This window comes from Colletes latitarsis, chromosome 13, assembly GCF_051014445.1.
Source record: "Colletes latitarsis isolate SP2378_abdomen chromosome 13, iyColLati1, whole genome shotgun sequence".
In the NCBI taxonomy this organism is placed as follows: Eukaryota; Metazoa; Arthropoda; class Insecta; order Hymenoptera; family Colletidae; genus Colletes; species Colletes latitarsis.
In genome coordinates this window covers 11,699,310-11,714,007 of record NC_135146.1, presented here as the reverse complement: position 1 = coordinate 11,714,007, position 14,698 = coordinate 11,699,310, and the positions used below count along the sequence as shown (strand labels likewise).

General features: G+C 25.9%; 1 protein-coding gene across 3 annotated transcripts in view; it reads left to right on the top strand.

Moving 5' to 3' along the window:
* The first annotated feature begins 7,053 nt into the window (after positions 1-7,053).
* Positions 7,054-14,698, top strand: part of LOC143349297 (cholecystokinin receptor type A) — a 62,281-nt gene continuing 54,636 nt past the window's right edge. For 2 of the 3 annotated variants that reach the window (XM_076780432.1, XM_076780430.1), the window contains exons 1-3: positions 7,054-7,145; positions 10,743-10,934; positions 13,767-14,272. In XM_076780432.1, the coding sequence (XP_076636547.1) occupies positions 13,970-14,272 (303 nt within the window). In that variant the 5' untranslated portion in view covers positions 7,054-7,145; positions 10,743-10,934; positions 13,767-13,969. Of the gene's footprint in view, positions 7,146-10,669; positions 10,935-13,766; positions 14,273-14,698 lie in introns of all 3 variants that reach the window. The other variant, XM_076780431.1, reaches the window with a different exon arrangement.

Here is a 14,698-nt window from a genome sequence, read left to right as displayed (position 1 = left end):
CATGTTATTGCATTTTTCATTGAGGAGTGAAAAAATATGGAGACACAATCCATTAGTTGCATTTTCACAATTTTTAAATCGACTTTTGCAGTCAAATTTCATTGCAAAGTTTTGGAATATTTTAATTCATTTTGTGGAGATAATTTTTTAAAAATATCCATTTGCAATTTACTCTTTAATCCAGCTTCCATTAGCAATTTTAAATGATTTCTAATATATTTTATTCAAATATTCTTCTTTCATGTTATTGTATATTTTGTTGAGTGAAAAAATATGGAGACACAATCCATTAGTTGCATTTTCACAATTTTTAAATCGACTTTTCAGTCAAATTTCATTGCAAATTTTTGGAATATTTTAATTCATTTTGTGGAGCTAATTTTTTAACAATTTCCACTTGCAATTTACTCTTTGATAATTGTTCAGCCCTCATTAATAATTTTAAGTGAACTCCAACATATTTTATTCAAATATTCTTTTTTCATGTTATTATATTTTTCGTTGAGTGGAAAAATATGGACACACAGTCCACTAGTTGCATTTTCACAATTTTTAAATCGACTTTTACAGTCAAATTTCATTGCAAAGTTTTGGAATATTTTAATTAATTTTATGGAGATAATTTTTTAAAAATTTCCACTTGCAATTTACTCTTTCATCATTCTCCAGCTTTCATTAATAATTTTAAATGATCTCCAATATATTTTATTCAAATATTGTATCATTTGTTCATATTATTATGTCTTTCGTTAAGGGGTGGAACAATATAACTCCACCCACACGTTGTATTTTATTCTCTGATCATTGTTCAGCTTTCATTAGTAATTTTAAATGTTCCGCAATACATTTAATTCAAATATTATATCATTTGTTCATATTATCCTGCCTTTCGTTAAGGGGTGGAACAATATAATTCCACCCACACGTTGCATTTCACTTTCTAATAATTTTGTTTCATTACTAATTCTCGACAATTTTAACTGGTCCCCAGTACATTTTATTCAAATATTATATCATTTATTCATATTATCGTGTCTTTCATTAAGGGGTGGAACAATATAATTCCACCCACACTTTCTAATCATTTTTTCCCCCCATCACTAATTCTCGAAAGCTCCAAATGATCTCCAAAATATATTCTTCAAACATTACATTATTCCGTTTTTGATTAAATATGGTTTTTTCTGTTTTTAAAAGTAATTCTGGACAATGCATTGAAACAGCACATTTTATCCAAACAAAATTACATTCTTTTTTCGCGTTATTGCGTACTCGAGAGCAACACAAGTATTCATTGTTTTGAATATAAAGCAATAGGGGTGCATTGGGCAATATCAACAAATGACATAGCTCGCGTTCTTCTAAATCAGAATAAAATCCGGAATTTCACAAATTCCACGCGAAATCGCTTCACAGTACACACCATTGCTCCAGCCACTTTAAAACGCGTATCCGTGAATTACCTGTTTCATTCGTTCGTCGAAACAAAATAATTTTCCATCGTTGACGGATTTCAAACGAGCTCGAACGTCCCCGAGCCGCAGATTTGCTTCGAAACTATTTATTAAAAAATAAATAACTCGATTCTTCCATCAAAGGATGCTCAAACCGATAGCGTGTCGTAAGAGCCATTTTTTGTTCGTTTTTCGTCAAAGTGATGATCGTGGTTAGCCATGGAACAGGATCGAGAACACGTTCCATTTATTTCGAGTTTGCAACATCCCTCGTTGTGTTTCTAGCGAACTATATTTGACGAAATGTTTTTCGAAAATAGTTTGTCAGGCATTTAACATAAATTGCAGCCGTCGAAGTTCCCACGACCGCGTGATTCTCAACTATTTCGTGGCAGACCTCGACAAATATTCGAAATTTCTCGTAACACCTGTTTAATTCAAATTTATTGGAAAACTAGGAACAATAATAATAAAAATCTTGGACTCTCCGTTGCACAAGATTCGGTGTCGGTAATTGTTTCTGTTTTACAAGCTTCGTTCCTAAACGAGCTTGTCCGACAGACATTATTTAATTATCTTTTGTCGCGAAAATATGAAACAACGCTTCCTAGCACGCCATTTAGAAAAAAATGCTTTGTTAAAAGAACGTTGGAACGGTTACAATTTTGCAGAAATGTGGAGCCATTTTTCTGAATTAATTTCTCATGATTATTTAGATGAAAAAGTTTTTTTTTTAATATTATTTATCACATAGATAATAGTTTTAAAATACTGGACAAATTACTTGTTTAATTTAATGTGTAAATATTGGTTTTCTTTTTGTAATATCTTGTTTCGAATGGTTTATTCAATGATTATTGCAATAGAAATTTTATTTATTTGTTTAGTTTCTTTAAAATATTACGTTTTATCCAATAATTATTAGAGTGGTAAATTTATTACATAAACAAAGAATAGTTTTAAAATACTTACTTATTTACTGTTATATGCAAGTATTATTTTTTTTTAAATATAATTACAGTTTCAAACGTTTTATTCAATAATTATTAGAATGATAAATTTGTTAGATAAACAAAGATTAGTTTTAAAATACAGAACTTAGTTATTATATATAAATAATTTAAAGTATGTTGTTATTATCAATAATAATAGACATGTTTGAATTATACACGATTAAATTATTACTATTTTTATAGAATCAGTATTTAAAATTAAAATTCTAGGTAAAATTGAATTAATAATAATAAGAAAAATTGTTTCATTATTAATGTCTGTTGTAACTCTCGTTTTAAACGTTTTATCCAATAATTATTAGAATGATAAATTTGTTAGATAAACAAAGATTAGTTTCAAAATACAGAACATAATTATTATACATAAATAATTTAACGTATGTTATTATTATCAATAATAATAGAGATGTTTGAATTATATACGTTTAAATTATTACTATTTTTATAGAATCAGTATTTAAAACTAAAATTCTAGGTAAAATTAAATTAATAATAATAAGAAAATATGTTTCATTATTAATGTCTGTTGTAACTCTCGTTTTAAACGTTTTATTCAATAATTATTAGAATGATAAATTTATTAGATAAACAATAGTTTGAAAATACAGAACATAATTATTATACATAAATAATTTAACGTATGTTATTATTATCAATAATAATAGAGATGTTTGAATCATATACGATTAAATTATTACTATTTTTATAGAATCAGTATTTAAAATTAAAATTCTGGGTAAAATTAAATTAATAATAATAAGAAAAATTGTTTCATTATTGATGTCTATTGTAACTCTCGTTTTAAACGTTTTATTCAATAATTATTATAATGATAAATTTGTTAGATAAACAAAGATTAGTTTCAAAATACAGAACATAATTATTATACATAAATAATTTAACGTATGTTATTATTATCAATAATAATAGAGACGTTTGAATTATATACGATTAAATTATTACTATTTTTATAGAATCAGTATTTAAAATTAAAATTCTAGGTAAAATTAAATTAATAATAATAAGAAAAATTGTTTCATTATTAATGTCTGTTGTAACTCTCGTTTTACACGTTTTATTCAATAATTATTAGAATGATAAATTTATTAGATAAACAAAGATTAGTTTCAAAATACAGAACTTATTTACATTAATATGCAAGTATTATTTTTTTAAAAATAAAACTATAGTTTTAAACGTTTTATTCAATAATTATTAGAATGATAAATTTATTAGATAAACAATAGTTTCAAAATACAGGACATACTTATGTAAAATAGAGAACGTTTAATCGAATAATAATTGCAATAGTAAATATGCAAATGTAATAATCGTTTATGATCACAAATTACTGATTTGTTCGATTTGCTTTTGCAAGGGAGAATTAATTAATTCTCTGTTGTACTACGATCGTGTATACTGTATATAGTAATTTTCGGATCACGTTGAGCAAGAAACTATACTATTCGATCGAAATGACCAAAGGTTACGAAACTCATTAAACTGCCAGGAATGTTTGTATGTACTCATCCTTTGAACTCAAAATGTTCTAGCAATAGTATCGTTAATCAGGGGCATCGCTTCTATTTACGCAACGGGCACGATCCGAGATTTCGACGACGATAATCTCAATGTGAAATTGAAGTTTAAGTTTCGATACGCGATAAACCTTAAACGAGCGTTTGAATTTCCTGGTCGAAATGAAGCAGTCGTTTCTCATTATTTAATTGCATTTGAGAGAGGGGACACAATTACTGTGGCTTGTATGTTTTGCAGTGTTTCTGACAATCACAAAATGTGACGAACTTCTAAACTGTTATGTTAGAAAATCTAAACAAATTTGGAAAGGAACACACGTAAGAAAAATTATAATATTACTATGGGCTGTTATTGTTTAATTATGTTTGAGAAAATGGATAAAATTAATGTTTCTTGATGAAATTTGAAATATTTCTAAATTCTTATGTTACAAAATCCACAAACTCGAAGAGAAACACATTAAAAAAAATAATAATACTACTATGGACTGTTACTAATTAATTACACTTGAGAAAATGAACAAAATTAATGTTTCTTGATGAAATTTGAAATATTTCTAAATTCTTATGTTACAAAGTCCACAAACGTGAAGAGAAACACATAAAAAGAATAATAATATCACTATGGATTGTTACTAATTAATTACATTTGAGAAAATGAACAAAATTACTGTTTCTTGATAAAATTTAGAATATTTCTAAATTCTTATGTTACAAAATCCACAAACTCGAAGAGAAACACATATAAAACAAAAAATAATACCACTATGGACTGTTACTAATTAATTACACTTGAGAAAATGGATAAACTTACTGTTTCTTGCCAAAATTTGAAATTTTTCTAAATTCTTATGTTACAAAATCCACAAACGTGAAGAGAAACACACAAAAAGAATAATAATATCACTATGGATTGTTACTAATTAATTACATTTGAGAAAATGAACAAAATTACTGTTTCTTGATAAAATTTAGAATATTTCTAAATTCTTATGTTACAAAATCCACAAACTCGAAGAGAAACACATAAAAAAAAATAATAATACCAATATGGACTGTTACTAATTAATTACACTTGAGAAAATGGATAAAATTAATGTTTCTTGATGAAATTTGAAATATTTCTAAATTCTTATGTTACAAAATTCACAAACTCGAAGAGAAACACATAAAAAAAAATAATAATACCACTATGGACTGTTATTATTTAATTACACTTGAGAAAATGGATAAAATTAATGTTTCTTGTCAAAATTTGAAATATTTCTAAATTCTTATGTTACAAAATCCACAAACTCGAAGAGAAACACATAAAAAAAAATAATAATATCACTATGGACTGTTATTATTTAATTACACTTGAGAAAATGGATAAAATTAATGTTTCTTGCCAAAATTTGAAATTTTTCTAAATTCTTATGTTACAAAATCCACAAACGTGAAGAGAAACACATAAAAAGAATAATAATATCACTATGGACTGTTACTAATTAATTACATTTGAGAAAATGAACGAAATTACTGTTTCTTCATAAAACATGAAATATTTCTAAGTTCTTATATTACAAAATCCACAAACTCGAAGAGAAACATACAAAACAAAAAATAATACCACTATGGACTGTTATTAATTAAATTTTAAGAAAATCAAAAATGTCTGACTCCTAAAAAGTTATAAAATCCACAAAATTGAACAAGGAACTCCCATTATTTCACCAAGAAAATAACAAACAAAATTATGGCCAGTTATTATGCAATTCCATGTGATAAAATGAACGAAATTACTGTTTCTTCATAAAACATGAAATATTTCTAAATTCTTATATTACAAAACCCACAAACTCGAGGAAAAACACATAACAAAAAATAATAATACCACTATGGACTGTTACTAATTAAAATTAAAGAAAATCAAAAATGTCTGACTCCCAAAAAGTTATAAAATTCACAAAATTGAAAAAGGGTCTCCCATTATTTCACCAAGAAAATAACAAACAAAATTATGGCCAGTTATTATGCAATTCCATGTGATAAAATGAACGAAATTACTGTTTCTTCATAAAACATGAAATATTTCTAAATTCTTATATTACAAAACCCACAAACTCGAGGAAAAACACATAACAAAAAATAATAATACCACTATGGACTGTTACTAATTAAAATTAAAGAAAATCAAAAATGTCTGACTCCCAAAAAGTTATAAAATTCACAAAATTGAAAAAGGGTCTCCCATTATTTCACCAAGAGAATAACAAACAAAATTATGGCCAGTTATTATGCAATTCCATGTGATAAAATGAACGAAATTACTGTTTCTTCATAAAACATGAAATATTTCTAAATTCTTATATTACAAAATCCACAAACTCGAAGAGAAATACATACAAAAGAAATAATAATACCACTATAGACTGTTACTAATTAATTACATTTGAGAAAATGAACAAAATTATTATTTCTTGCCAAAACATGAAATATCTCTAAATTTTTATATTACAAAATCCACAAACTCGAAGAGAAACATACAAAACAAAAAATAATACCACTATGGACTGTTACTAATTAATAAAAATTTAAGAAAATCAAAAATGTCGAACTCCCAAATTTTGTGTTATAAAATCCACAAAATTGAAAAAGGGACCCCCATTATTTCACCAAGAAAATAACAAACAAAATTATGGCCAGTTATTATGTAATTTCATTTGATAAAATGAACGAAATTACCGTGTTTCGTATCCTTGAGTTGAGAACAGTGGTATTTAGGAGACTTTCGGTGGACTCTGTTTACGTTTTCGAGGAGAGGACGAACGATTTGAGATTATTAACAGCGTCGATAGGTATGTTCGCTGTCCAAGGTTGGAAACGATGGAAGCAGAAAAACGATTCGTTATGCTAGAGACGTGAGCGCTGGCCCGAACCGCTACGAAACTGGTCCTAGGTTCAGTTGTCGGCCAGGATCCGTCGCGTGCGCTTCGTCATTTCTCCTGGTCGCATCGCGCGTCCACCGTCACTACTTGCGTCGCTCTAATTATCCAGTGTTATCACTTTAAACTCCTAAATACTCCCCCTCGATCGGAACTGACGAGTTAATTAAAAACGAACTGTCCCAAACAGTTAAAAACAGACTAAACTTCCAAGTGAATATCTATTTTCTCGACAGTCAAGTTTTATTTTATTTTTAAATTAATTATTTTGGTTCAATGAAAATTCTTAAGTACATTAAAAACTGTCTCAAACAGTTGGAAACAGACTAAACTTCCAAGTGAATATCTATTTTCTCGACAGTCAATCTTCCACTTGTTTTATTTTATTTTTAAATTAATTATTTTGGTTCAATCAAAATTCTCAAGTACATTAAAAACTGTCTCAAACAGTTGGAAACAGACTGAATTTCCAAGTGAATATCTATTTTCTCGACAGTCAATCTTCCACTTGTTTTATTTTATTTTTACATTAATTATTTTGGTTCAATCAAAATTCTTAAGTACATTAAAAACTGTCTCAAACAGTTGGAAACAGACTGAATTTCCAAGTGAATATCTATTTTCTCGACAGTCAATGTTCCATTTGTTTTATTTTATTTTTAAATTAATTATTTTGCTAAATTATTCTGACTCAATCAAAATTCTTAAGTATAATAAAAACTGTCTCAAACAGTTGGAAACAGACTGAATTTTTAAGTGAATATTTTGTTGACAGTCGTACTGTTATTTGTTTTATTTTATTCTTAAATTATTCTGACTCAATTAAAACTATCAAGTACATTAAAAACTGAAACAGTTGGAAACAGACTGAATTTTTAAGTGAATATTTTGTTGACAGTCGTACTGTTATTTGTTTTATTTTATTCTTAAATTATTCTGACTCAATTAAAACTATCAAGTGCATTAAAAACTGTCTCAAACAGTTGGAAACAGTCTGAATTTCCAAGTGAATATCTATTTTTTCGACAGTCAATCTTCCATTTGTTTTATTTTATTTTTAAATTAATTATTTTGGTTCAATCAAAATTCTCAAGTACATTAAAAACTGTTTCAATCAGTTGGAAACAGGCACAGTTTCTTGTTGACAGTCGTACTGTTATTTGTTTTATTTTATTCTTAAATTATTCTGACTCAATTAAAACTATCAAGTGCATTAAAAACTGTCTCAAACAGTTGGAAACAGTCTGAATTTCTATGTGAATATCTATTTTCTCGACAGTCAATCTTCCATTTGTTTTATTTTATCTTTAAATTAATTATTTTGCTAAATTATTCTGACTCGATCAAAATTCTTAAGTACATTAAAAACTGTCTGAAACAGTTGGAAACAGTCTAAATTTCTAAGTGAATTTTGTTTTTACAGTCATAGTGTTATTTGTTTTATTTTATTACTTAAATTAACTCTTTTTGATAAATTATTCTGGCTCAATCAAAACTGTAAAAATACATTAAAAACTGTCTGAAACAGTTGGAAACAGTCTAAATTTCTAAGTGAATATTTCGTTGACAGTCATAGTGTTTCGTTTTATTTTATGTAATTGCATTAAAAGTGTTTTTAATCCCCTAAAATTGTTTCATCACTGTCACGTGCAATTCAGCCTAAGAAATTAAAGTTGAAGAATGTTTATTTACGAAATCGTGATTTCATAAATTGTTCTTTGATATTTATTTGCATCGAGGCACAAATCACGTAGCTTTATCGATTAGAATTTTATTACATTGAAAAATAAAATTCAAATTTCTATACGTCGATTGATTGTTTCATTGTCCGACGTCACACAATAAAAAATATTATTTTTCTCGTACAGTTTAATTAATTATCATTTCTACGAAACGTGTTTTAAAATAAAATTTGAATCGTCCATTTGTAACTTAAGAATCCTGAAACGAAATATCGTAAATCTTAAATTTCTTAAAAATATTATCATTTCCAAAATTATCGAACTTGGAAGTCAACTAACTTGTCGATGGAATTAAAAAATTTACAATTTCAAATATCAACTTACGTTTCTATAATTGATTATTAATTTCTCGACAACAAAGTTCGAAATTATTATAGCAAATATCGTACAAGAAATATCCATTATGATCGTCGAGTAAACTTCCAATGTATTAGAGCACATTTTCCAAAGAAAACATTTGCCATTACTCGACATCCTTTATCTTTCAAAAAAAGATCGCTTATTTAACGGGAGTAACGGAAGTTTGCAACTCTTTCGCGTTCCCTCGACAATTTAAATTGTACTTTGTTAAAACCACGAGATAACAGGGTCCTTAATCATCGTCGAAAATCGAAAACTCGCGTTAAAAAATGCAATCGTTTATTTTATCAACGTGAACGATCTTCGTCGAGAGTCAACTTTCTTTCGATTTGTCAAAAGCTTGGAACGTTTCTGGCGATCTGGGAACCTGTTTGATTACAGATGGGAACGCATCGGTAATTTTTAATCGATTCATAAGCGGAAGAGAAACTTTTAATGGACGTTCCGTAATGTTTCCTTGGTCGCGTTTCCGTTTCAAGAACTCGAACTATCTCGAAACCAAAAGTGCAGTAAATTCATTGGAAAGCAAAATGCTTAGAAATTATATTCACACTTTTGGAAATTAGAAAATTAGACACAATTTTTCTTCAGGCTAATTAAAAAAAAAAGAAATTAATGGTTTTAGTTATGACTTTTATTAATTGCATGATTACACACAAATGAATCAATTTGGTTGACTGAAATTGCACTGACAACGTTGATAATTTTTTATTTTGATAATTTTCAGAAAGCAAATATAATATCAAAGATAATATAATATAATATTAAAGATAATTTATACCTGATTTATTTTGATAATTTTCAAATACAAATATAATATAATACAATATCAAAGATAAATATAATATAATATCAAAGATAATATAATATAATATCAAAGATAATATAATATAATATCAAAGATAATATAATATAATATCAATGATAATATAATATAATATCAAAGATAATATAATATAATATCAATGATAATATAATATAATATCAATGATAATATAATATAATATCAAAGATAATATAATATAATATCAAAGATAATTTATACCTGATTTATTTCGATAATGTTCGAACAGCAAATATAATATCAAATATAATATAATATAATATAATATAATATCAAAGATAATATAATATAATATAATATCAAAGATAAATATAATATAATATCAAAGATAATATAATATAATATCGAATATAATATAATATAATATCAAAGATAATATAATATAATATCAAAGATAATATAATATAATATCAATGATAATATAATATAATATCAAAGATAATTTATACCTGATTTATTTCGATAATGTTCGAACAGCAAATATAATATCAAATATAATATAATATAATATAATATAATATCAAAGATAATATAATATAATATCAAAGATAATATAATATAATATAATATCAAAGATAATATAATATAATATCAAATATAATATAGTATAATATCAAAGATATTTATACCTGATTTATTTCGATAATTTTCGAAAAAGCAATGACAATATTATTAAATTTAATGCCAGAGGACATTTAAATTATACCATTACAACTAATTTCAAACACCATTAGAAGGAAAACTCTTATACTGTATTTAGTAATTTAATAATCTAAGTGTGTATTATACAGAGAATAATTTACGGGTAAAAATGTATAGAATGCATTGAGAAAGTTGTGTACATATGTAATTGTCTTGAAATAGAGAACGTTTAGCAGGGAATAAATGTGAGAGATTTTCAACCATGGACTGTTTTAATATCGTCGAGCATGGTGATTTTATCGCGGTGAAATATTTCCTTAAAAAGTGTATATTCTTCGGTAGTTCGTACACTCGTGCGAGGACCAAGATGACGGAAGCTACGACGCTTTTAACGACGAATCACTAGCCATATCGGTGAGCGAGCATTTCTATAGATGGTGTTGCTTCTCATCGACGCAATTCCAACGATATTTCATTTTAGGTTAATCGATTCTCGCCTGAATATTCCGCGAATAATGTGTCCAGTTATTCGAACGATCGCCCCAGCTTCGATTAATAAAAATAAAATTTATAAAATACAGAATAAAAATCTCATTACCTGCAGATTATTTAGAAATCGAATTTGCAAATTTCTTTCTTGAAATTTTGAATTTTAAATTTAATAATAGACAAAACGAGCTGATAATTATTGATTACAGGAGAAAATATGCTTCGTTTGCCAAGAGATTCGAATAACAATCGAATTATTAAAGAATATGCTTTCGGTATTTGTTTGAATGGTCTCGTGTTACGCGAACATTCGAAGAATGGAATATTCTCGTTATGAAATTACTGTAATCCAAGGATCACATCTTTGCTGAGGGCAGACGGCTAATGAATTCCCTATTTTGCATGTATAAACTCAGTTAGAGCAGTCTGCACAGAATGAAACTGTTACGAATAGGAATTATGTCTTCAAGCAATCGTTTACACACACATAGAGTAACGTGTAATCGAATTAATTACGTTAGCAATTTATCGTGGTCTAACCTGAAATTTTAGTCGAATTTTGCTCGACAGGATCAGAGAATAACCCATTCAATTATTTACCACGTTGCATATTTTATAATACTGCTCGAGATATTGTTGTTCCCGATAAAATTGCACTCGTTGGCCCCAATTTACTGTTTTTGTCGTCGTCGTGCCTCTTTATCCGATTAACGAATTTGTTTTAAACATTATTCATCGAATTCGTCGATATTTTAAAACAGGAAAATTCAAGATGCTTGTATTTATTATGAAATATTTTACGATAACATTTTGCGATTAATTCTTCCCAGTTTTGGTGAAATTTAATACTTTTATTAATTACAATTATTTTTATTACTGAATTTAATTTATTTTTCCATTCTTGATACAATTTTTTATTTTGATCATTTTCAAATAGAAATATAATGTCAAAGATAATATAATATGATATTAAAGATAATTTATACTTGATTTATTTCGATAATTTTCAAAAAGCAAATATAATATATTATAATATTAAAGATAATTTATACCTGATTTATTTTGATAATTCTCAAAAAGCAAATATAATATCAAAGATAATATAATATAATATCAAAGATAATTTATACCTGATTTATTTTGATAATTTTCAGAAAGCAAATATAATATGGAATATAATATAATATATTATAATATAATATAATTGCTTTTTCAAAATTATTGAAATAAATCAGGTATAAATTATCTTTGACATTATATTATATTTGCTTTTTAATATATTATAATATAATAGTATAATATCATATAATATATTATAATATAATATTAAAGACAATTTATACCTGATTTATTTTGATAATTCTCAAAGAGCAAATATAATATTAAATATAATATAATATAATATCAAAGATAATTTATACCTGATTTATTTTGATAATTTTCAGAAAGCAAATATAATATAATATAATATCAAAGATAATTTATACCTGATTTATTTCAAAAAGCAATTATATTATATTATAATATATTATATTATATTCCATATTATATTTGCTTTTTCAAAATTATATTATAATAAATTATATAAAAAGCAATTATATTATATTATAATATATTATATTATATACCATATTATATTTGCTTTTTCAAAATTATTGAAATAAATCAGGTATAAATTATCTTTGATATTATATTTGCATTTGAAAATAATCAAAATAAATGAGGTATAAATTATCTTTGATATTATATTATATTATATTTGCTTTCTGAAAATTATCAAAATAAATCAGGTATAAATTATCTTTAATATTATATTATATTATATTATAGTATATTAAAAAGCAAATATAATATAATATCAAAGATAATTTAGATTTTCTATTGCAAGAAGTAAAATATTCTCACAGATTTCAATCACAATAATTTTCAATGATTACTAAATTTAATTTATTTCTATCATTTTCGATAAATCTTAACATTGTCTTTAGTTTTCTTTTGCAAGAAGAAAAATATTCTCACACGTTTAAATTACAATTATTTTTATCACTAAATTTAATTCATTTTTCCATTTTTGATACAATTTAATATTTATTTAGATTTTCTTTTGCAAGAAGTAAAATATTCTCTCAGATTTCAATCACAATAATTTTCAATAATTACTAAATTTAATTTATTTCTCCATTTTTGGTAAAGTTTAACATTTTATTTAGTTTTCTTTTGCAACAAGTAAAATATTCTCACATGTTTAAATTACAATAATTTTTATTACTAAATTTAATTCGTTTTTCCATTTTTGGTGCAGTTTAATATTTTATTTAGATTTCTTTTGCAAGAAGTAAAATATTCTCACACATTTCAATCACAATAATTTTCAATAATTATTAAATTTAATTTATTTCTCCATTTTTGGTAAAGTTTAACATTTTCTTTAGTTTTCTTTTGCAACAAGTAAAATATTCTCACACGTTTAAGATGCAATAATTTTTATTACTAAATTTAATTCGTTTTTCCATTTTTGGTGCAGTTTAATATTTTATTTAGATTTTCTTTTGCAAGAAGTAAAATATTCTCACAGATTTCAATCACAATAATTTTCAATGATTACTAAATTTAATATATTTCTACCATTCTTGGCAAAGTTTAACATTTCCTTCAACTTTCTTTTCTAAGTAAAATATTCGTGCTGGTAATATTATTACACATTTAAATTACAATAAAATTTCGTTCACTTCTCTAATATATTTTCTTATTTTCCAGGTCCGGCGAAACCACCGTTCCAGATTTCACAAGTGCCCACTGGAATGAGTTTTAAGCTGAGGGAGCAACGAAAGCAATTATGTGTTTCGTCGAGTGTAAATACAAAGTGTGAATCGTTTTAATTAATTCTATTTTAACGGGACTTTACTCGGAGTATTTATGTAACGTAAAGTGTGATGTAAAACGGAGGGACAGGATCGAAAATGACGGTGGTAGATTACAACGTGTCCGATAATGCAATATCCCTCGATTATTTTGGCAATATTGATACGGACCAAACGTTTCTTAGCGGCGTATTCTTGCTTTCCACGATGACTTCCATTGTTGTGAACGTCACTTCGTCCACAATCGCGAAGCCTGGCCAAGCAAATATCTTGGAAAACTTAATTATACCTTTGTACGGGACGATATTTTTACTTTCCGTGGTTGGCAATTCGTTGGTGTTGATCACTTTGGCACGTAACAAGAGGATGAGGACTGTCACCAACGTTTACCTGTTGAATTTGGTAGGTAAACCTCCTTTTAGTTCACTGTTTCACTAATTTCACTTGTACTTGTCCATTTCTTATTTTATTATGTTCTTTTTCATGTATATGCTGTAAAACAATTTTTAGATATTTTTACTTTTGACTTTTTCATTGATGTTTTCGCTAATTTCATTTGTGTTTGTGTTTTTCTTATTTTATTATATACATGTATATTCTATAGAAAAATTCGTGGACATTTTATCTTATTCATTTAATGTGAAGAATTTTTGGGGCAAATTGTTTATTGAAAGGTTTTCACAAATTTCACTTTTATTTGTGTCTTTCTTATTTTATTATATTGTTTATGATGATGTGTAATACATGTATGTGCTGTAGAAAAATTCGTAGACATTTTGTGTTATTCATTTAATGTGATGAATTTTTTATGACAAATTGTTTATTGAA